The following is a 26,367-nucleotide window of genomic DNA, read 5'->3' as shown; positions in this document are numbered from 1 at the left end:
AGCTTGAGCTTCCATTTTATTGATAAATATAATGAGATAGTTAATGATTTACATGTATTGCTTATTACAGCTATTAAACATAATAATAATTAAATTAAACTTATTTACAATATTAATAATAAATTATAATGCATTTTAAATAACAAAACATAATATTAATAAACATATAATTAATACGAAATTAGAAAATAATATCAAATATAGTTAATTTAAAATATAATTAATAAATTTAAATGTGTTTTAATATCGCACATAACAAAATCGACTTTGTTATGTGCTATTGGTAACGGTAGGAGCGCTGATGATATTTGTCCCGTTATACATATAAATTACATAATTATTTTTATTATTTATTAAACTGTTTTAAAAATAAATTTGTAATACATTTTGTGTGTATTGATATCAAACTTGAACTTCAAAAAAGTCGACAACTTTTGGTTAATGTCTTTACAAACATTGTTTGTATTTTAATAACTTTATTATAACAATAAATAATTAGAGCATAACTTTCATTCATTATTTTAATATAATTATTATTTTATTTATTTTTATACAATATATGTTAGTTTGTTTGTTAACATTATCTAAATTTTTCATCATTTTTTGTTTGTTTATATATTTTATTTAAACAACATTTATTTATAACAATAAATTAACTAGGTAATTGAGACAAAATATCATATATATATATATATATATATATAAATAATTTATTGTCAGTAATTAAAGTGTTAACACAAATTTCAATGACTAAAACAAACAAAAAACTAATATTTTAAATACAATTCAACAATTGACTTAATTTAGACAATAAAATTTAGACTATTATATTATATTATTATTTAAATATTATAAATTGATATACATTTACAAATAAACGTTTATAAAAACTAATAAATTTTTAAATAGAGTACAATTAAATTAATTTAATAAACCTTTTTGTTAAACTATTAAATTACATCAAAATCACAAATAAAATACACAATTACCTCACAAACAATTACACGTTGTTTTAGTTGATATTTTTATAATAATTACCGTTTTTAATAATCGGTATTTTAATAATAATCGTGTAACTGTTGTCTAATAACATTTAATTGTTAAAATAATTATTTAAAATTAAATAAATTACTAATTACTATAAATCTCAAATTACTTTCAACAACAAATATCAAGATAAATCTATTTATGTGCAAAAAGTGTATTACAATAGTAAATTAAAAATCATGTAAAAAATTAAAAAATATTCAACTAAATTGTTTTGTATATACCTAAAAATAATTTCATATAATTAATTACCTATTTATCAAAAAATACTTTTAAAATTAATAAATTTGTTACTTTATATAACAAAATAATCCCTTTTTATATTGAGATATGAGAAAAATACTGTGTTTTTATATTTGAAAAAAACTAAATTTAATTATTGCACGGATAAAATGGCACAAAAATGGTACTGTAATTGGTTAAGACAAACATAAATATGGCTCCAAATGTAGAACCAATTTGAGTGAATATACCGCAGAAGAATAGAGATTTGTGTCCAGTGCTTGTATTGCGAAGAATAGTTGCAATACAAGCGCGAGAATAGGAAAACAAAGCCGTGAATGCAATCCAGACTAATACTATCAATACTTTACCAGAGATCAGGTCTTGAAGTGGCGGCGTTGGACTCATTACTGCAGTTACAATGATATAAGCGACACAAACTGTACCCACAATTATAACAGCGGGAAGTGTTCGCTTAATTATCGATGGCTTTATATAAAATGCAATGAAACAGGCAATCGGGTTAGCTATTGATGATAGGGTTACTGTTAAATGATAGGTTGTATTTCCATATGGCAGACAACTGTAGCTTTGAATACCTTTGAGATATATCATGATTAGTATAAATTTAGTTATCAATTACAGGTAATATTGAAAATAATTACTCGGAAGAACTCCATTAGTGAGGGCACAGATGTAGGCCTGAGTTATCAATAAAACACCGAAAGAGTGACGACTTATATTTCTGTCATTTGTTTGTTTTAAACGTTTTTCTAATTTAAGTGCCGATTCTTCACTGCTTTTCTCGCAATTTGAATCCGACTCTTCATTATTAGTGACCGCTCGAAGTCTATTGATTTCGTCGCTATCATCCTTATGGCTGACTCTTTCTGTTTGGCATAACTTATAGTGATTGAGAAGAATGAATGCCAACCAACTGACTAAAACCATAACCATTAGAAATATCATAAAAACATTGACAGAAAATCGTGGATCAGAATATTCGGGGATAACTTTGTTGGGATCTGTTGTCGAGTTCACGCACTTGGGATTACCACCGACTCCTTCAATTGAATACAAAATTATCATTATTATTGACTAACGATTACAAGAAATTTATTTTTTTTTATTGTAAAAACCTTGAATAAGGGCCACAACACTGGGCACGAGTCCACTCAATCCTTGTCCGATCAGATATGACATCAAATACTTTGATTTAAAGTGTGCCATAAATGGTAAGTATAATACAGATGTCGTACAGTCGACAACAGCCAACAGTGTAACCAATACAAGAAATGCCACCGAATGTGGGTTTCCATTGATTTCGGTGATTCGGTCCCAAAACACACTCAATAATAGACAGGACAGCGAACCGATTAGTAGTGTCACGTGAATGGCCGGACTTTCAATGGACTGTTTGGTTAAATTGTATACAAATGAGTGGATCAATGAATCAAATCATTAAACAATCAAAAAGTTTTCATACCTTTAATGTAAATTTAAACTTCAGTATAGAGTAGATGATTGGCCCGATGTTAGCCAACTGAGTGATGACCACTACATAAGCGGCCAAATTCCAGCTTTCGGGCAATCGTTGGACAAGAATCGGTGTCTCCACCCAAACGCCATTCACTTCAATCCAAGAACTAATACCGAAAAGTATGGCCAATATATCGACCAAAACAACCCTTTCATTGAATGCTATTTTAGACATAATATCTACTAATATAACAACACTTTAAGGCACTAAATAAGTGATACCTTTATTATTACACCAAACTATCGCTTATTTTTTTAAAAATAATTATAGATTTTATAATTATTATAACTTTAATATATCATAAAAACATTAGTTTTGATTACATTTTTATATATATGACAATAATAATAAAATATAATTTAAATTACAATTATTTTTTGTTGTTAACAATGTGTCTAAATGTATCAAATAATTATTATAAAATAATAATAAATTAATAAAACAATTGATATAAATAACAGAAATTAAGTACTAATTGAGTACTTTTTGAATATTTTCAAATTAATAATAATATCTAATCTCAATAATAATTATTATAATTAATTAATTAATGTAAAGTTAAGTACTATATAAATATCATAAATGATATCACAATTACTTAAATAATAAACAAATCGATGCAATTAATTGTCATATCATATATATATATAATACTGTATAATAAATGATAATATCTATTGACAACAAATTATTTATATACTGTTAATAATAGTAATGTATTGCAAACATATGTGTGTCAATCAAAGCACACTTTAAAAACATAATAATATTTATTGAATTATAATATTAAATGTTTATAAAGTTTTAATTGTAAATACTATAGAGTCTATTGTAAATACTATACTATAGACTATAGTCAACAATGAAAGCCGTATTTCATCACAGATTGTAGTTTCAAATGTGATATTTATTTACAAAAATTTATGTCTACTTTTGTAATCATATTTTCAAAACCCACTCTTAGTTATTGTCAAAATATATTAATAGCAATTGAATACAAATATATTGTACCCATTGTTACGTACTTTGTGTTTAGTTTTTTAAATATAAAACTACACATGTACAATTTACAATTTATTTTAGAAATTTTTAAATATGTCAAAAATGACATTTAAATAAAACATAAAATTATTTGAATATAATTTATTAATTTTATTTAAATATACATATAATACACTAAAAATTATTAAAAATCGTTTATATTGTTTTAATTGTACAAAATCATAATTAATTAATTATAAAAATAATAACATTAATGGCATTTATTAATAATTCGTATATTAATTTAGATTAAAATAAATATCTTAAATATTAGATAAATTAAAAGTTAATAAAAAAATAATTAACAATTTAAGTTAATAAAATCATAAATTTTATATTAGTTTATAAAAATTATTGATTATGGCATCAAATTGTTATGTATTTTTGTAATGCTGTCTTATTTTTATCTATTTATTTTTTTTGGTACTTAAAAAATAATTCAAACACAGTATATTAATATTTTAAAAATATTATTGCAATATTAAAAAATGGATTTTTAACATAAACATTATATCAACATATTGAATATACAGTATTACAATTAAAAAATATTTTATATGCAATATTATACTACAGTATATATTGTATATAATGTCACAGAATATTTAAAAATATCTATAAATTTTTTTAAATAGTTTTTATTACATGAATTATTGGTAAATTTAGTTAATTTTTAATATTGCAATAATATTCAAATAAACATTAATTATAATTCTGTGTATTATATGTCTCTCAAAACCACTTATATATAAAAAATATATTATATTATAATTAGTTATATAAAGCGCTGAATGAATCGACTCATGAAATATCTAAACAAATATTTGTTCGCTTAAGACCTGTGTTACGAATGACCATTGAATGTCAATTGAAGGTAAAAACAAACAAATTTAATAATTATTTTTAATAAATTCATTTTTATAAATTTTATTTAAAATTTACTAAAATATTTTTTAACAATTTTTTAAAAATATAAAAACTGTATAACATGTAATGTATTGTAAATAATATTAAAATTAAATAATTGTGTTATGTAATTAAGCGGGTAATGTTTATAAATAATGCGGTGAATATTTATGGGACAATTGAATACTAATTGTTATTTATAGTTAAATTTTTAGATAATAATAATAACCAATTGATATAATAATTTAGTGAATATTATACATGCGATGATACATTCGTATAATTCAATTTTAATATTGTTTCCATTACTTAATTGCTGTAAAAATAATAAAACGACAGTTATGATGATAATAATATAATAAATAACAAAATTATATAAATATTAATACCGTAGATAAATATTAGTTGTAAAAGAAAAATTATATACAATTATAAGCTTTTATTATGTTATGCATTGATTTAAATGCGATAAACATATGACTTGTTTTTAAAAGACTCTTATCGTTCAGTGAACTCAATCTCTACTAAACAAAAAAAACTATAGTATTATATAAATGACAAATAAAATACTTATTATGAGAACAATATTCTTAATAAATGTATAGAAAACCACAAAAACTTTTATTATTATTTATTTTTTATTTGCATTTTATTTAAATTAAATTAATAGCTATAAAAATAGTCATTTTAATCGAATGCACGGAATGTAAGTTTATATATACATTAAGTATAAAAAAGTTTTTCATTATTAAAGGGTTAGGCATTTGTGATGAGATGCAGACAAACGGCTTCATTGATAATACAGTGAAAAAATAAGTAATTTATAAAAGAGTTCATCACAAGAGGGGTCCCAACAATTTTGATGCCAATTGTCTGTCAGTACACAATAACTGCCACATTATTACTAATACTGTATTTATATTATAAAGAGTTGTCGATCCCATTGTGGTTACCATTGATTGTAAATTTTTAAAGCATTACTGATCAAAATTATGAGGCATTTATTTCAATACCTTATTTATATTATTATACACTGTATGTGCTTATCATTACTATATAGTATATACTAAGTTATGAATTATATAATTATTACAATTGTTAAGTACTGTATATATATTTTTTGAAGAGAGGAAACTCATTCATCAAAGAATTGTTGATTTTTGTAAACAATTTTCTTTAAATAATTCATAACTTTTCTTCACTCTATTATTTGGTTTGAATTTTTATGTTAATATTTAATACACATTTATTCAACTAATGTAATGTACATTTTTATGTAAAATTCAATGACTGTTCCCAAAGACTGTTTTTAAGGCAACCGGAGCCCAAAACACCCGATAAATTAATGACCAAATTAGGAGTTACTTAATTGTCGGATAATTATGATAATTAAGACCGATTCACTTATAACTATTTATTCAATAATACAATTTAAATATCCAAATATTGGGTAATAACTCATATAATGCTATATTATATGTCATTAGTTTAATGGGAATTAAAGTTTTTGAAAGAAAAAATTATAAAATAAATGGTTTCCAAATACAGAAAGAATTGTGAATCAATTTTTTTGAAAATATAAAACTTTTTGGTAATATATTTTAATAGTTGTGTATTATTGTATATAAATAAAAATTATATATATATATAATACTTATGATTTAAAACTAGTTTTGCTGAAAATTACTGTATCATTAGCCACACAGTACTTATACAGTCATATTAATAGTCATTTTTTTTTATTTTAAACATTATATAACAGATTGTTTGAGGCAAATGTGAGGCACTTCTTATAAATACAAAATAAATTACAGCATATTATTTCTTATATAAAATATTGGTTTGCATTTCAAGTTTTGTTGCATTTGTGTCAGTCATCTGCCTAATCAAAAAATATCTTAAATAATTATCCACCGAAAAGGATTTATTTATCTATTAAAACAAAAAATACCAGATTTTTAATGTATTCATAACAATAAATAATATTTAATATTTAAATATAGAAACCAAATCTTCATATATATACAGTATATATATAACTATTTATTCCTTCATCTTCATCGATAAAGATATAAATCTTTTGTTAAAATAATAACTTCAAACTCCAGAGTGTTGTAAACAAAGATTTAAATTAAGTCAAACTAACATAAACACTAACATAACAATAATAATGATTAGTGTGTTAAAACCTAATATAAAAATGGGTTAATTATCTTATATATCATCTGAAAAACTGCTTTTGTATTCATGTTTACGAGAAAATAATAATAATAATAATAATTGAAGGAAAACTATTATATTAATAATCAAGTGTTACCTTCAATATAATAAAATTACATCTATTTCTATGATAATTATTAAAGTTAATATCTAAGCGTTTCCTTGAAAAAAATAACAACAAAATTGCTAATTATATGATTATTATAAACAAGAAATAAACTTTAAATTAATTGATCCCCTTTTACATGTATTTTTGTTTGTTTTGTTTAAACAAAATTTGCTTTTTTACGACTACAGAGTATATACTGTATAATTCATGCAAAAAAATCAACAATAATAACAATATATATAAAATCAAAGCTCAAATGAGAGCATTTGAAGACTTTAATAATAATAATAATAATTAAAATTATATCTTAAAACATATTACATTATGATTACACGTATAGCATATTATTTATTACAATAAAAAAATTAATAATGAAATAAATTGACGAATAATTGTGACTATTATTCGTTGCTTACAATATAATCACAGATATATACTGTATTTATATTATACATATATAGCTAATTTTATTTATAATTTTACAATTTCGACATTCACTTTATATTTAAATTGAAAATACAATAAATTAAAGGAAATCAAAAAAATAATAAGATAGTTATCGATACAAAAAATGATAAAACAAAAATAATTTTTTATTTATAAGTACAGGATATATCATTAATGAAAAATAATATAAATGCAACACACATTTGGATTGAATTTACGTTTGACTAGCAATTCATTACAACAGCAAAATTATGTTTTAACTTATTTAAAAAACAACTGTTTTATTAACTGCTTATAAATAATTTTTATAGTAATATCAATTTAAATTGCTTTTACTTAAATATTGACTTTTTTTTGATCAAAATATTATTATAATAATAATTTATTTCATTTATAAGCTAATCGCACGAACCAGTCATTCAAGATATTGGCTGTGAATTGACTTACTTATCATTATTTAATGAATTAATATTGTGTTGCAATCGATTTTGATAATGAATTTTAATGTTTAACTCATCAAAAAAAATCCTAAATCAGAGTATTTTTCCGATAAAAATGACAAATAATTATGTTTTTCGTTACAAATTTAAATTAAAAAAAACATTTATGTATTTAAAAAATAAGATATTCCGATTGCTTTTCATATATAGAATTATATGCTAATTAATAAAATGAGAAAAAATAAGCATTGAATACAACAACAAAAATGAAAATTATTACTAAAAGAACTTATCGTTTTAAATGAAAGACTATTTGTATGTTTCAAAAAATGTTCAGAACATTCACTGAACGGAATGATTATTTGTTTTTTCAAGTCTTCAAATATATACTTAAAATTTCAAAATATTTAATTAATATTATTATTATTAATAAATGATATAATAAAATGAGTGTTTTTTTTAAGTCATCAAAGATATCGATACTTTTTTATACAATCGTTGCCCAAATCGACGACAATTACGTGATTGTCATTAGTGGTCACTAAACTGGTCGGTCGTTTAAGTTTGGCATCACTGCTATCAATGCAGAACTTCAACTGACCAGAAATCAAGTCAAACACTTGGATAAAGCTCTTGGATTTTTCAACTCTTGTGGCCAAAAGATTTTGTTTATTATCAACAGTTATTCCACAATATTGACCCCTATTTTTGCCCTCACTATAGATGTCTTTTTTGAATTTTCCGTTTGCATCGAACACTAGTATCCTCGAGTCGGCCACTAATATATCACCGTTGGGTTCGAAAGTGATGGCTCCGATCACACCCAATGATTCAGTCTTTTGATTGTTATTTTTGGTTTTCGAAGGAATTCCTGTTATTCTGGTGTTAAGTTTGCCCGAAGGATGGAAAATGAATACAGTGTGCGCTCCGTTATCTGCGACCACAATATCGCCCTTAGGGTTCACTGCTAGACATGTCGGCTCAATAAAGTCACGATGACTGAAGTGTCTAACAAACTCTCCTTCGAGCGTTAATTCAGTGATATTTTTGTTTCGCCAATTACTGACTAGAAGTGATTCCGAATTGGCTGTCATTGCAATACCAGTTCCCGCTCTGTTGTCGAGTCCGTGACCCTCAATGTGATTAACAAAACTAAACGGAGAGTTATTGCAATGGTTTTGCATAAGTACTTTAATTCTTCCATTTCCGGTGTCCAACACATAAACCTTTTCATCCTTTTGGCTGATATCAAGTGCAACAGGTTGTATAAACTGGTGCTGATCTGATCCACGACAACCATATATACACAATGGATTTATGTGTTCCGAAACCTCAAATTCTAGTGGAAAATCTTTGATGGGTCGGCCAAAGATTGTTATCTTAAGACAATAAACTCCTGCTTTGGGTGAATTGAAATGAGCCTCATATGTGCCATCTCTGTTGTCCACAATTCTCGTGCTAACAGTTGATCCGTCGGCAATGTGTTTAAGTTCGGCACTGACGGGATCGCCGCCAAACTTTTGTCGCATACCGTTATAATCGTAAGCTATTATGTGAGCGATTGAACGCAAATTTGCCGAACATTTGCTAACAGTTGCAGTGCATAGAGAGGGAAACGTTTTACTGGTTCTTATAGTACCGAAACTGTTGACACACTCCTGGATGTCCTGTACGGCAGAGTTATGTAAATGTTCGTAACGTATGAAACAGTTCTCTCTCGGATCAAACAATGTATTAACTGAATCCAATTTTTGGTTAAGATCTGAGATCTTTTTGCTTATATTGCGTACTTCCACCTGATATTCAAGTCCACAGCATTCTGTCTCTACTTTTGCTTTTTCAGTCTCAATAATATTTAACTGTTCAGTCAATACATTTCGTTTGTCTTCTTTAATTTTCTTTGCGTAACTCAATAATTCTTGTCGTCTTCGGTCCACAATATTAATGATCTCCTGAAACGTGCGATTAATGTCTTCAAAGGCGTGCTCAGCGTTTTGATCCAATTTTCTCATCTCATTCAACACATTTTCTGCCGATTCATTCAATTTTTGTATGCATTGATGAGCTTTATATAACAATATTTCGGACATCCGTTTAATAGCTATTGAAAACGGTATCACCTAATGATCAAAATAATCAGTATATTACTTATCAATTTCTATAATAATTATAATAATAATTTTCATCAATTATATACCGTATGTTCACAGTTACTACTATTAAACTGTCCATCGTTTGCATCGTTCACTCCGTTTGATCCATGGGAACCGTTAGTGCAAACACTACAGAAGACACAGTCACAGGTCTCACAAAAGAGCAGTTCCTGTGAGACATGACTCGAACATTTGGGAATCACTTCACGTCTTTGACGTTGCATTAAGTCTAGCAATTGGTTGACCAGAAACGATGGCGGAAAAGCTATAACACCGCCGCGCGGCACTTGTATTGACTCGCGACATATGGGACAACGGAAAGCGCCCGTTTGGTCGCGAAGACCGGCCGCCGCAACAATCCTCTCGAGACATATGCGGCATATGGTGTGAGAACAGGGAAGCAGTTTCGGTGTGTGCTCTCCGGCATCGTATGTGTATAGACATGTGCCACACGTTAAGAAACCTTCGGTGAAATCTTCATAATTTATTGACACCGTCTCGACCAACGTTGAAGAGGTCATCATTTTGCGGCCCAATTGAGATCTAATACAAGATAACAAAAATAATAATAATAACAACTTTATGTAAATATTATTAACAGTTTAGCGCTAACTTTATTTGTAAATATTTATGACATTTTTACACTAATCATTACAAGCAATGTTAACTAATGTTTTATTTATAACAAAACAAATTGAAAGACAAATATTTGTGCGTTAATTATCATTAATTTATACTATTTTACTGAAACATCAAATGTATGCAAAAAATTATTGGCAGATAGTTTAGTGTTGATATAAATGCATATATAAAACACAGATGTTTTGCACCACACATATGACCACACATTGTATGGAAATAATAATTTATTGTATAGTATTTTATCGCAAAAATATTCATGACTTTCAACTGATAACTGCTTCACGTTTTTTGGTATTCAATCAATGCTTTTAAGTTTATTAAAATATAATATCGTTATTATCATAGAGTTATCATTAAATTAGTTTATTTTTTTTCGGCAAAAAAAATTATTTAATTTATACATAAATAAATAATATAAACATTAACTTTATGAGAAAAACATGAAATAAATAACACATTATTTGCATTATTAACGGTACAGTAAATTCATGATTGAATTAAAAACAACAAATAAATTATTAATAATAAATTCAAACCTCATATGAGTTGCCGTTCGCGACATATCTTGAAGTCAATGAAAACATTAATAATATCTATATATTTGATTGTAATATATATTTTGGTTACAATCGCTTCAGAGAGACAACCGATAACTAGAAATACAATTAACATATGATATGACATATACTCTACGGTATGTTTGAGATAACATTATTTTAATACTAATACTAATAATATAATAATATAAAGCAATGTTTGAGATAAACATTGATTTTTTAATAGTTAGCGATTGTATTGAATTGAATTGCAATATATATTGTATGAGTAGTTCATTGATATTATTATCAACAAAACGAATGACTCGTTAAATAAAGTTATGAACTTTAGATGCATTCGAGTCATGACTTAATCATTAATTAAATGCCCACTCATTGCATATACTATTAGTTTAATAGAATAACACATAGATATAGATATTATAAACATTTGATATTACAGTATAATACTGTATATTGTAGTCAATGTATGCATACATTCACTACAACAACAACAGTAATAACAGTATGTTTTGGCAAAACAAAGAGATAAGTGTTAAGAGAAAGACAGCCTATTGTTGGCGATAGTAGTGGTGGACAGTCAGGTACTACTGTCAGGTATGGTCTCTCTCTACTAGTAATAAGGGATTCAATATAAAAGACTTACTGAAGTGCATATCTTAGGGCATCATATCCTGTGGGAGACTGTAATTGTAATGAAAAATTCATGACTTATTTTTAGGTAAGTATTTTGTCGACAATTATTATTATTATTATTATTATTATTATTATTATTATTATTATTATTATTATTATTATTATTATTATTATTATTAATATTTATCATAATATTATTGTATTTATGAAACCATTCAATCAATACATTGAATATTTAATATGAAAACACTGTTTGTTTCATCACTTGATTAGTTGACTGCAATATATATGATATATATATAGAAAGTTTTTTGTTGTTTTATTACAACAGATATTATAAACTATTTGTTTTTGTTTGATATGTTTGTATTATAAAATAGCTTTAATATTATAGTACAGTAGTTATATGTGTTGAAAAAATAGTAGCCAAAAGTGCGCACAATTTGGAGGACAACTGTTTGCACACAAATCAATGCATTTGAATGCAATTCAAGGCAAACGATATGCAAAAAGCCATTCAACACATAAATACACAACAAATACAACACAAATAATATTTTAAACCAAAATGTGAACTAAATATCTCTAGTGTTGAACGTATGACTCAATACACGAGTAGAGCAGTACTAAACATGTAGTCTATTATGAGCTCAATTGCCTCAAAACACAACATCAGCTGCGGGTTAGACACTTGGCTCCGACCCAAAGGGCGGGACTAAAAACAAATACCGTCTAATGATATTTACAGGCACTCAACCCGACTGACCTCTCTCTCAACGACCACACACTGACCGACACGACATCCGTGTGAATCCTAATGACGTGTGGCTTACAGTCATTTGATTACAGTTTTTGACAATTATTGACAAAACTATATATTGTCGACAATGACTGACAACAATGACAGCAAATATCAACTGTTGGTTCCCTAATAATGGGATTTGACTGTTGAAGCCATCGAAACATTATAATACAAGCCATTGCCTCCACCACTGGATATACAGTATTACCTATGATATCATACATTTAGGATTTGGCACAACTTGTTATATACAAGAAAAAAGTTTAGTTAGTTATGCCATCACATGATCTCAAAAAAAGTATTATATAAACATCTGATATGTATTTTGAATGAAGGTTTACCCCAAAGGCTATGATATATTATATACATACTGTAGTATTGTATAGTATATACAGAATATTTAAATATATATTATATCATACAATAATATAAACACAGTTTAGGTATCGACTCAAAAGTTTTAGTTTAAGTGCTGTGAAAGGGAAACTCATGTATCGTATAATATATATTAGTAAAACATAGTCTACAAAATGTGTGGTAGATTTTTTTAATAATAAAAATGCAATTATAATGGGGAGACAAAAATGTTGAGAGAAACTATTTAAATGAAAACTAAAGCACACACACAACGTGTCTAACAGTTATGTAACATAACGTTGAAAATAGTTTTTTTTATCATAGAAGCACACATTGAGTTCATTATATTGAATGCATGACCACAACAGCACAGACACGCATACATAGACTCGCATAGACTGATGTTCCGTAACACCCATTATATTAATTGTGTTAAAGTTTGGGGGCCTTCACTCTCGGGTAGACAATCCTCTTTTGAGTCTAAGAATACCATAAGAATATTATTAAAAGTAGCTCTTTATTTATCGCCGATTCAAATAAGGAAAGGCATTAAAAAAGAGGGATGAGTTGGTTGGCATTGGATCTTAAAGTATAGTAATGTACAGTATATAAGCAATAGTGAAGATTGCGTTTATGAGGCGCTTCCTGTGTTTTGACCAAACGCTTTGGTCTCTTATAATAACATTTTGTGTGCATATGTTTAGAAATACTACAGAAAAAAACTAAATGGTTTGACAATAATTAACTTTTTAAAGACACGTCGGACCCGAAATATGTTGAGACATTGCGGATGGACTCACACTGTGATCGCTGTTTTAGGGACTGTATATCTCAAAACAGTTATCCGGTTAAACAATATTATGAATTACTCATTCATTATATTTTTTTAAATAAGTTTTTTTGTTGTTGTGTCCAAAATACTATTAGTCGAGTTTGTGTTCATCACATTCATTGAGTGGTTTAAAAAACTTTTTTAAAAAACAGTGATTTACTTACACACAACTATTTGAAGGGCAGTAACTGCTGCTTATATGGCACACGTCCTAAAACAAGGGGCCAAACAGTTTCACACAATGTTTGCATTCATTTAACTCCCTAAAAACACAGTACAAATGCATGCAATAAAAAAATCATTTGAAACACAAGCCCTTCCGGTGCAGAGACTCCCGACACCAGAGTATATCAAACTTATTATTTGTAAAATGATTGTAATATTTTATAACAACTGTGTATTTATTTAGTCAAATGTTTATTCATTATTTTTATTTTTCTTAAAATTTTATTTATTTTTTATCGATAGAGCCAAAGCTGATGATGATGTATCATATATTGATTACTAGATATATTGTATATCTAGAAATTATTAATATAAAAATATAAATAAAGATATATAAAAATAGACTGTTATTTAAAGTAACAAAATAGTAAATAAATATTATAATTTTTAAAAGTAAATATGAAAAATTCTGTCCAAAAAATGCACTAATATTTTTCAAAATATGTAATTCAGAAAAAGTTTGTGCTCATCAATACTGTAAAGATTATTATTATACAGTATGAATGCTATATATTTATAATATGGTATTTAAATAGTTTGAAATATCATTGCTAAAAAAATGTAAGTATCATTTCAAGCATACAATACATTCAGAGAAAATTGTGGTTAAAAAAGCGTTGAATTCATAAAAAATGATTTCTCAACAAAAACCGGAAAATAAGTTCAAACCATAAAGTTTTTTCTTTGAAGAGAAAGAGAAATGCATTTTATTTATACAATATATTAATATACTGTACAACAAAACCAATTGATTTAAAGAAGATATGTCATCGATTTGAGCGATAATTTAATGGTATTAATACTGAATGTTTGAAAACTACACATTCAGGAGTTGTATAAGTACTTTGACTCCAAGTGATGGCCCCTCTATTCCCTCTATTTTTTATAATTATATTCATTAAATTAGATTAAAACTAATGATATCACTCTTTATTTCAATTAAATGTTTTCTCACAACAAAACAAAAAATTGATAAAAAAATAATTCAATCAAACAAAACAAAAAAATACAATTAAAATAAATAAGACATTCATTTAAATAAATTAATTGTTTAATATGTTGAATGCTAGCAATAAAATTTAATAACAATATTAGTAAAAGAAAAACAACAAAAACTTTTGAACAAAAAACTATTTTATATATTTTATTGAAAGAGAAAATTATTAATAAAATAAAGAGAAAAAATTGTGATAAAAGTGACGGATAAATATGTTATACATTTGAGCCATTAATCTAATTTTCATTTTTAAAACCACCTGTTTTTGGTTTATTTTTGATAATTTGTTATTTTTAAAAAAAAACTTTAAAATGTAATTTATTTATTTACTTAATCATATTAAAAATACATGATCATAATTTAAATATAAACGATTTATTAAATTTTATATAACAAGGAAATAAATTGACTAAATTTGTAAAGAGAGAGAAAAAAATATGAATTTTATTTATTATTATTTTAAAATATTTTGTGTGAAAAAAATGGTCACAATTATGAAATAAATTGTGAAAAGTTGGCTGTCATTTAAATTCAATGAATATATTATAAAATTAATTTATGGCCAACTTTTTTTTTTAAATCAATCAATGATTTTCATTATGCAATACCATTACATCAGACAATCCATTAGCTTACGAGTATTTATGTGATTTTAATAGTTGAAGGGATAATAATATAATACAGTATATTGGCCTAACTTTACCATTAGATACAACTATTTAAAATAATAATACAAACAGATAAGAAAAACGTGAACAGAACAGTAAGAGTTGGGATTTAGTTTTTTTGTGTGTTGGTTGGTATTTGTTAGGCACCGGGAGGATAGGTATTGAATGTATAAAACTACTTAAGTATCATAAAGTTTACTCATTTAATTGCAGTATACATACGGTTTTAATACAATTATTGTAAAGGCAAATACTTATCTTTGTAGGCAAAAAGAAAAAAGTTTTTTGAGTGCATTATTTGCAATGATGAGACACAGCCATACATGAGGTAAATTAGGGATAAGCACTGGTGGTTATGTGCTTATCAGTACATTTAATAAAATAAATTGTTTGTAGAGATAATTATAAATATATATATATATATTATATAATATGGTTTTTTGACTTGAAAAATGTTATATCCCAGTGATAATATAATAATAATGAAAAATGTCTATTGTGTTGGCCATTGGAGCAAATAATAAAAATAGAGAGATATTTTTAAATACAATGAAAGATACATCCGATTCATGACAGTAACAAATAAATGTGTGACTATATAAAAAAAGGTTAACATTTTAAATGCATAAACCTGTAAACCAGTGTCAACTAAATAAAACTACCATTAATTATACAGAAATGTAAAAAAAGTATTTAAAAAATATCTAACATTAAATTAAGCAATTAATATTCAAAAACAATATTATGCTAGTATTTTCACTTAAATTATTTTTATTTAACATATAGCATTGAATAAGATTATGCTTAAATAAACGGTTTGTGTATAAATGAAAATTGCTTATTCAATGATGATTTAAATTAAGATAACATTATTTATTAAGTTTGTCTTTAATTTTATAAGACATTTATTGAGGAATAAATGATAATATAAATAATAATTTTCTAGTATATCTTTGACCTAACTTTTTTATATTATATAATTAACTGTAAATAAATAAGAAACTATTATAGCTGTAAAGTTATCAAAACATTACTGTATAACTAGTTTTTACTCTTTTAATACTTTATTATTATTACATAACAACTATGAAAATAAATCATTCGTCTCTATCTCAATGTATTTTTAAAAAAGTTTCTCAAAAATATCTTAATGTAAATAACTATATATTATATGATTGGAAATGAATATCAATTTGACATCAAGAAAAATATACATATTTTGCATTTATATATATATATATATATATACAGTATTATAATGGATATACACATTGCTTGAGATACATATGCAGTATATATGCCTCTCCCACACAATCATAATATTCTGTATTCAGTGTATATATTATACTGTAGTGTCAATCAACGCAATAAATAGGTCACAAAAATGTTGAAAAATGTTTCGTCAAACTATTTTTTGTTAACTATAAATAGTGAGAACATTACTCATGCTATATAATATACAGTATAATATTTGGATATATCTAATAAATTTATTATTTTTTATTTAAAAAACTGCTAAATATGTATGGAAACTGATAAAGCAGTGATAATCTCAATTATACGGTTCGTATAAGTAGTCAATACATTAAAATAAAAACTCGTGTATCAATTCAGACTAAACTAACTAACTGTGCATTTCTTATCTAATAATATACACTTAATGTACAGATATACTTAAGTGTCAATAATTTTCTTTATTGAAAAAATGTAATTTAATATTTATATTTATATAAATTATTTTTAAAAATAAATTATTAAAAAAATGTTTACTATATTTTTCAATTGGAAAAAGACTGAAATCGGATATTTTAGTTAAACAAACAACAGATAAGAATATAAGAGACAAACAAAAGTGTTAAACACTAAAAAAGTCTTTAGATTTTTATACTAATATTTCGCTTAATATTATTTATAAGTTTTGCTCTTATAGTGTAGTATAAGATCGTTGAGTTATTATTTTGAAAAAATAAAACAATATTTTGCTATTTTTATTTATTAATCAGTTAGTCAATGATATATAAACGTATATTGTATATACAGTATATTAACAACAACAAAAATAACATTTTATAAGTAAATCTATTGCTAAGTAATTATGAAGTATCATAATTAAGATTTTATAAATTTTAAAAGACATTATATAACTACTAAATTTTATTAATAATATTAAATGTTTTTTTGCTTTAATTTGCTGAGATTTTTTCAAAAGCTAAACAAATTTTTATCACATGTTAGCATATAAATTATTATATTTAAAATAAGTATATTGTTAGAGATTTAGTAAAATATGCATTAAGTATATGCAAAGTAGTTGTTTCCATACATTTGAGAAACAATGAGCTATCAAATAAAATTTGCATCATTTCATGATTTAAATGAACTAAATAAACAATGTGTGTGTTGGCTATCAATTTTATGCCAATTGTATTACAATATAGTATTAGTAGAAATAGTAATTGTTTAAAGATAATACAATGTAATTTAAACAATTCAAATGTAAATTTAAAAAATTATAAATTGTAAATAAATTACTATTGTTTATTATTTGATTTGTCACCATTATATTTGCAATAATCATAAACATTATATTATAGATATAATTAATATTTTTTCTAGAAGTTAAAATAAAAATAATTTTTATACAATAATCAATAGTCATCGATGCAATTAAAGCGGAAAATGAGTGATAAGTTATCATAGATAACAACTCAAAAATTTTTTTTATTTGCAATACTACACCCATTTGAAGTGTAGTTTTTAAGTTAAAAAGATTTGATGATATTTGTTTAAAACAAATAGTCCAAATCAATTGTATTTGTATATATACTCTGTATACAAATATTTAATATATACAGTATATACTGTACATTACTATACAAAAGTTAACTGAACTAATCATTAATTTTTGTGTTAAGAGAAATGCCAATAAACTGAATATTTTTTTATGAGATGTCCGGACTCGAAAAATATAATCATTAAATTTGCACACATTTGAAGTGTAAATTATAAATACAATCAAATGAGATAAGGTTTGTTATTTAGTTAGTTTTTTTAGGTTAGAAATAATTATTTAGTAGTTATAAATCAAAAAACAATTGGACTGCAATGTAATGCTAATCAAAATTTTAATTAAGTTAATATTAGAGATCAGGTGTTTCAAGATTCAGTCAATTGTAATAAAAATATGGTAAGACTTGGGATATATTTTACTGTTAATTATTGGCCAAATGGACCTCAAGAGTGAAATAAAATGCCATTAAATGTGGCAATTAATGAATTCACTTATACCTAATTAAACACAACTGTGTACTCAAATTAGTTTAATATACTGTATATAAATCATTTTTGTCATATAAATGAAAGTTTTATTAAATCATTTAACACATGTGTATACACGTAAATATGATATACGGAGAAACGTTTTACTGTACTTACTATTCATAATAAATTATTTTTATGAAAAATAAAAATAACTTATTTAAATTTCTTGAAAAACGTTTTATTATAAAAATACTAACAAAACATTTTAAAGTATTAAATGATAAAAACCAGAACAAGCATTATATGAATTGTCATATGATATGCAATATAATAACAACAAAATAATACTAATAAAATAGTACATTATTTTTCTTAACACTTTTGCAGTCAATTTTTTATTTGAAAAAGTTAATAAAAGAAAAACGCACACAACTAATGTAAAAAAAATATGAACCAATAATGATATTAAAAAAACAATAAATATATAATCAGTTTGTTTTAACACTGTCAAGGATTTTGTTAACAGTTTATTCACAAGTTTTTCCTATTAAATATCTTTCATGTAATTGAAGTTTCATAACATATTGTTTTTTTAAAGAAAGCATAGTTTTGCTGTTGAATACATAATCGCATCAAATATTGTGTGTAAATATTATCTTTTTTATTCATCACTAATAAAGTTAGTACAATATTAGTCTTACACAGCATTTTATTTTTTATCTATCAATAAATGCTTATTTAATAGCTTAGTAGTAGAAAATTTAAATTGAAAATACATTTTTTTGGTGCAATATTTATATTATAGTCATATATTATATAAATTGTTTAATTATATATATTAAATATTTTGTTTAAATATTTACTTTCTAAATTGCAATATCGTATTAATTATCGGCGAATTAAATTTTATGATAAACATTTACGACAATTTAATGAATTAGTATTTTTTATTAACTATAATTAAAAATGCAAAAATACAATAAATAAAAAGTTTGGCACCAATTATCAGATAATAAAAATTTATTTTGAATAACAAAATTTATTTTATTGAAACAAACTAAATGAATTGGTTTTTTTAAAAAAAATTATCATCATATCTACAAACTATTGAATCAATTTAAATGATTAGATAGATATTTAAAATAAAAATTTATGCAATAATACAATCAAAATTAAATTATGTATTGTGTTGTCAAGTTGTTTGCTTTGAAGGCAGTTATTTGTTTTGTTTAATAGCTAATACTATTGGGGTTTATTATAATAAGTGAAATTGAAAAATGCCATAAAAATAATAAAAAAATGAAATATATTTTTATGGCCCACCAGTTGGTTAGTTTGTATATGAATTGTTTATTTAAGGAATTGTTTAAAGAGAAACTCAGTAATAATAATAATGTGAGAAATGTATGTTTAAATTGCAAGAGACAGGCAAAACAATTTGATGTCATTTAATAAATTCAAATCACATACACAAAAACCAAACAACAAATGCAAACTTTCTTTCTCTCTCTGATTTTATAAGTATTTGTGTTGAGAGTCGGCACTGGTTTTGATCAGTTATATTATAGAAAACTTTGCACTCATATTGTAGATAGAGTTCAGAAGCAAACAATTGTTTTGATAGTAACGCCTAACATCTCATGATTTTTTTTTATTTGCAAAATCCAAAGCCTATGATGAATACATACAAAGAGACTGAGAGAGAGAAAGAGAAATGTGTGAAAATGTTGTCTCAGTTTTTGGCCGAAAGAAATAAAAGCACATAAAGTAATGTAATGTAATGGCAATGAATTCATGAATTGCCTGTAAATTACATAGCATTTGACGGGCGTTTGCTTTACACTTGTTATTCATATGTTTGGTAAATGATATCAAATGTTTGAATTCCAATGCAAACTCTCTCTCTCTCTCTCTCTCTCTCTCTCTCTCTCTCTCTCTCTCACACACACACACACATATACACACACATTGGGTTCAAAAGTTAGAAACCAACACATAATTAATGATTATTTCAATTTAGTTTGACTAAACACTCATAACTAACGCCATAAAATTTATTGTAAGCCAACTAAAAATATCAAATGAAATATTGAATGCATTGCTTTTATTATTGTTGTATTGAATATTCTTTGTTTGCAAATCTCGGTATAATATTCAGTATATTAAGAATTTTATTGTTATAAGTAATAGATATTATATTTGCGACAATAAAATTATAAATAATAATATTAATAATAATAAGTACAAACACACAATAAAACTTTTTATAACTCTCTTGTATAAATAATATATATATATATATATTTCTTTCTTTCTTTTTTTCTCTATCTATATATCTTTTCTATTGAATACATTATGAAAAGTGATTTCTATTGAAAATATCAAATGAAAAAAATGAAAAAACACTGATAGATATTAAATATACATTCAAACAAAATGCTTTAATAAGTTTTATACATTGAATGTATATTTTTAACATTTTTACAGACCATAAATTTGTTGGCAGTATTTTTAGAGAGAGAAAAAAGGGGAAAAGATTGACTGAAAGAGAGAGAGAGAGAGAGAGAGAGAGAGAGAGAGAGAGAGAGAGAGAGAGAGAGAGAGAGAGAGGCATTTGGAGTGCATCAACACTTGTATACTACTGTATGTCTTTAGTAACCAACAATATTGGGCTCTTATGTTGAGAGTGGATGAGTCAGAGAAATGAAACGTAAAATATAAGTATATAACTTATAAATATATAAAATAAAAATAAAAAGTAGATAACAGAAACAAAAAACTTGAATATAAAAATGTGGATTTTTTGATTCCCAATGTCTGAACACTAATAATAATAATAATTGTAATGTGAATTCAGGGAATAGTAAGCTATGCGTGATTTAGATAATAAACATTTGGGACCATTAAAGCATATATTAAATTTGTTTTGTTGTTGTTGTTGATGATGTTGTTAGTGTTGTTGTAGTTGTTGTTTTAATTTCGGCTCAATGTATATATTAAATATATAATATTATGTGTCTATGAGAAAGAGTAGGAAAAATAGTAAAACATAGTATGACTGTCTTGAAAACTCATAAAAATGTATGAAAACTTTCATATTAATCATATTATGTATAATACTGTATATAAATTTATAAAAAGGAAACTTTATACAGACGTATACTATTTATATCTATTATTTATATTTATATTTGGCATCAACTCATAAGCCATATCACTCAATGTGATTTGTTTTTTAGTTTAATTTATAATAAATAAATGTTTTGCAAATACATATACATATATTCAATAATTATCAATGTTTTCCAATGGGATCAATACCGTGTCATTTGAATATACAGTACATTAAATATACAAATATACACTGTGTATACTGTAGTATAAATATATAAAATAAGTGTTTATACAGTTTAAGCAAATTTTTGAATATATTTAGGAAATTGCACTTAAAGAAAATAAAAATTTTAAAGTTATTAATCAGAATTATAGCAGATTTTTCAGTCAACAAAAAAGTTTTTAACTCTCAATGATTAATAATTTTTCCTTAAAGATAACAAATTGTTTAAAAAATTTTGGTTCAAATGTTGCATTTTTTAAGTTCAATACTTGTTTTTTTTTGCATAAATAAATTTCAGCATAAGTTTGGTTAGGTTTCACATTTTTTTACGATTTAAACTAATTTTAAACTATTATGTAATTTCAATAATTAAACTAAATTATTTCAAATGTTTTGTTATATTCTAATTAATTGAATAACAAAAACATTAATGAGATTATAAATATTATCTAAATAAAAAAGTTTTTATTTTTAATGAACACTAAGAGCACTATTTGAATAAATAAATGAATTTGAATACATTTGGTCTGAAAAATCCTTTTTTAAATAATTATAATTATATAGAATTGCATTTGATTAATATATATTATTTAATTTTGGTTAATTTTTACACAAATAATATAACTTTGTTGAAAACAATTATTTAAATTTGATTATAAAATTTCTGAAGGCTATATAGTTAAGAAATATTTTTATTATACACACATTCAACAAAAATAATAAATGGTATTGAAATTGTGAAATTTATGGAAAAAATGATAAATATATACTGTATATATATATTTGTATTTAAATTATAATTATGTTTACTGATTATAATCGATAGATAGATAGATAAATAGGAAAAGTCATGTATTCATTTATTCAATATATATATAAATTTATATATATATATATCTAATTAACAGATTTATTGTTAACAAAATGTAAATCAGTTATAAAGAGCGTGTATTTGTAAAAAATATTCAATATTACAATTTTGTTTTATTTTTTGTTGTTGAATATTTACAGTTAAATTAAACTTTTTTTTATATCTTAAAATGCTATGAGAAGGGAGTGAACCATACATTCCTTATAAACGAAAGGAAACCATTATATTCCCTGTTGTGTGTGTGAACTGACATTACATATAAATTTATATAACAGTATTATATGATATAAATGTTGCACTTAATTGGATTCAATATAAATATATATACTGTATATATAAGTTATGTAATAATCATAATAAAAATATTAATATTTTTTTAATATAATATTATAAAGTTTTTGTATCATTGACTTTTATACACACCCGACACCAGACTGGAGTCTATAAATTGAAATTCAAGTTATTGATAGCCCACACAATATTCACAACGATATACACGTACTAAAACACGTTATACAGTGTACTGTAAATACATGATAACTAAGTTTTTATTTTGAATAGAAATGAGAAAAGTTTTTTTATGATAAATAAATGATTGATTGAAACATAAGAAAACATCAAAGTTTTTCTGAGTTTATAATAGATCACTATATCTAACAGTAAGCATATGTTTGTTATGGGTTTGGGATACTGTTGAGTGTGCGGGACGGGAGCTCTCATATCATAGAGTGCTAGTCTCACAAAAAAATCTAAATAAAAATGAAAATACAAATAATCGGATAATTTTAATGTCAATAATAATATGCCATAAGTATTAATATATTTGCGATAAATATTGGATTTGTATTGCCATTAAAACATAGATAAACATCGCTATATCTCTCAGTATATAATTAACATAAATACAGATTAAAATACACTATAATCACGATTTGTATTTTTTACCACAAAAAAATATTATTTATTTTTTTGCGAATTGTGTGGAAAATCGAACAAAAATATAAAAAATTAATTCACAATTATTTTAATAAATTTTATACAATTTTTTACAGAAAAATACACTATTATTGTTACTTAATTTTTAAGACATAATAAATAAAAATGTTTTAATGGATAAATTATAGAAATATTAATTTCAAATATCGTGAAAGTACTTCAAATAAACAGATAAAGGTCTCCAAAAAAGGGAATTATTATTATTATTATTTATATTTATATTATTATTATTTTATTTTAAAACCTGTATTATTGTGTTGTTAGACAACCTATTGGATGGGATAGTTGTGCCAAACACCTGACTATTAGATAATAAAATCGTTATTTCATTTATCTTCGTTGTATGACTTAATACATATATACATCTCATATTAAATATTCATTATATAATTTTATAATATAAGTTATATAAATAGATTAAGAAAAACAATTTTTTATATTAACAAAATTAATGGCTTTTAATGAATAGCTATTCATCTAAATTTTGACCAAACATTTTCTTAAAGATATTTTAATTTACTAATACCTGATTCAACCCAAACCATTTAAATACATAGATTATAGCTTTTATAAGTCTATAATTGATATTGAATGATATTATTGTAAGTTTTATTTTTTATTATTATTTTATATTTACTTAAGATTGAAATCGTGAAATCAAACATTTTTAATGACTGAAAAACGTCTTAACTAATGTTGAGATTTAAAAAATTTATTTTTAAACTTTATTTTTATTTATTTTTTACAAAGTTTATTAATATCATTAAATATAAATGACATCTCATAGCAAATGTCATCAAAATTGTCGTTAATTATTATACAATGATGTCATTCTCAGACCTCCACTTCAATTCAATTCAATACATAATTATTATTATAAAAAATAACTACAGTTTATCTATCAATTATTAATTTAATTTATTATATAGAGTTAAGTTTTTAGATTAATTTATTTTTGGATATATTTAGTTGCAAATAATTACATTTAATGTTTGTTTGTCTGTTTTGTAGTTAATTACAATTATATAATTATAATTAGAATTTATAAACAACAAAAAATTATTTAGAAATATCTAAACAATTTATTTAATGTATATATAATAAGACAAAATATTTATCACTTTACAAAAATAAGCACAAAATCAATAATTTTTAAAAGTTGGTTATACAAACATACAAAAATAATATATAATAAATAAAATTATAATAAAAAGTTAATTTTATAATTTATTATATTGATAAAATACACAAAATACTCCATCAAACATAATTTAATTTGTTATATTTATTTTCTAATTGAATTAATTATTTAAAATTAATTAAATAAATAAAAAAGTAGATATAAGCCAAAAATATTTTCAATTATTTAGTATACAGTATTAACTTACGGTAAGTTATTACTAGTATCCTTTGAGATACTTTTAGTAACAGTAAAAAATTATTTTAATAGCGAGTTTATATAATAGTTAGGTCTCTTAAATTATAAATTATAATATCAATAATTATTCAATAGCTGTGTATTTTTTAATCAATATATTAATTATTAATAGAGTTGTCAACATATGATTTAGTATTTTACTAAATAAATAATTAATTAATATTTATTTATAATATATTGATTGTCTTTATCAAAATTAATTAGCCTAAAAACATATAATAAATTTAAACAAAATAATTATAAATCAGTAGCATTGCAATCAATTTTCACAAAAAAAATCATTTATGATATATAATATATTTAATACACCAGAAAAAATGCTAACAAATTAAGTGATACTTTGTTTTTAATGGTATGACATAAAAATATAAATGATTATATAATTGCATATAATGATAATGATAATAATGCAATATTTAAATAAACGATAAAATAATTATCATAAATATAATGCTTAGTAACGATAGAAAAAACTCATTGAAAATGTGATTAAATAAATAAAACATAAGACTTACTGGTCGTCAGCGGTTTCTTCACTCATCTCTTTGACAGTTGTTTGTCAATTGAGATGACCTATCAATCGGTAATTTAATTGAGTGTTTTATTTTGGACACTAAAACCCC

General features: G+C 24.0%; 2 protein-coding genes across 5 annotated transcripts; both read right to left on the bottom strand.

Annotated features, from left to right (window-relative positions):
• Positions 1–1,393: 1,393 nt before the first annotated feature.
• LOC128962270 (solute carrier family 52, riboflavin transporter, member 3-A-like) lies at positions 1,394–3,059 on the bottom strand. Its single transcript, XM_054308635.1, has 4 exons — positions 2,756–3,059; positions 2,409–2,682; positions 1,935–2,333; positions 1,394–1,868 (listed from the first exon to the last, which is right to left on the bottom strand). The coding sequence occupies exons 1-4, from the start codon at positions 2,981–2,983 to the stop codon at positions 1,420–1,422; spliced, it is 1,350 nt and encodes a 449-aa protein (XP_054164610.1). The 5' UTR covers positions 2,984–3,059; the 3' UTR covers positions 1,394–1,419.
• A 5,347-nt stretch (positions 3,060–8,406) lies between these two features.
• LOC128962874 (tripartite motif-containing protein 2-like) lies at positions 8,407–26,358 on the bottom strand. Of its 4 annotated transcripts, XM_054309276.1 has the most exons (4): positions 11,971–11,995; positions 11,304–11,331; positions 10,170–10,668; positions 8,407–10,092 (listed from the first exon to the last, which is right to left on the bottom strand). In XM_054309276.1, the coding sequence occupies exons 1-4, from the start codon at positions 11,978–11,980 to the stop codon at positions 8,440–8,442; spliced, it is 2,190 nt and encodes a 729-aa protein (XP_054165251.1). In that variant the 5' UTR covers positions 11,981–11,995; the 3' UTR covers positions 8,407–8,439. The 4 variants fall into 4 exon arrangements, with proteins under 4 accessions (XP_054165251.1, XP_054165252.1, XP_054165250.1 ...); XM_054309277.1 differs by lacking the exons at positions 11,304–11,331; positions 11,971–11,995 and adding an exon at positions 26,260–26,358; XM_054309275.1 differs by lacking the exon at positions 11,304–11,331 and having other exon boundaries at positions 11,971–12,062.
• Positions 26,359–26,367: the final 9 nt, after the last annotated feature.

The sequence above is a fragment of the Oppia nitens genome, unplaced genomic scaffold (assembly GCF_028296485.1).
Source record: "Oppia nitens isolate AA-2021 unplaced genomic scaffold, nextdenovo-longstitch-racon4-pilon3 scaffold6_pilon_pilon_pilon, whole genome shotgun sequence".
NCBI classification, from domain to species: Eukaryota; Metazoa; Arthropoda; class Arachnida; order Sarcoptiformes; family Oppiidae; genus Oppia; species Oppia nitens.
Note: the sequence above shows the minus strand (reverse complement) of the source record. Positions and strands in the feature narration are given on the sequence as shown.

Bases quoted from the DNA above. Each gene is read 5' to 3' on its own strand.
- LOC128962270 (XM_054308635.1), bottom strand. From the start codon at position 2,983: ATGTCTAAAATAGCATTCAATGAAAGGGTTGTTTTGGTCGATATATTG. The intron at 2,683-2,755 runs GTATGAAAACTT...TTAACCAAACAG, and splicing joins AGTTTAAATTTACATTAAAG to TCCATTGAAAGTCCGGCCAT. The intron at 1,869-1,934 runs GTAATTATTTTC...TATATCTCAAAG, and splicing joins CACTAATGGAGTTCTTCCGA to GTATTCAAAGCTACAGTTGT.
- LOC128962874 (XM_054309275.1), bottom strand. From the start codon at position 12,032: ATGAATTTTTCATTACAATTACAGTCTCCCACAGGATATGATGCCCTA. The intron at 10,669-11,970 runs GTAAGTCTTTTA...ATCTTGTATTAG, and splicing joins GCCCTAAGATATGCACTTCA to ATCTCAATTGGGCCGCAAAA. The intron at 10,093-10,169 runs GTATATAATTGA...TTTGATCATTAG, and splicing joins GTAGTAACTGTGAACATACG to GTGATACCGTTTTCAATAGC.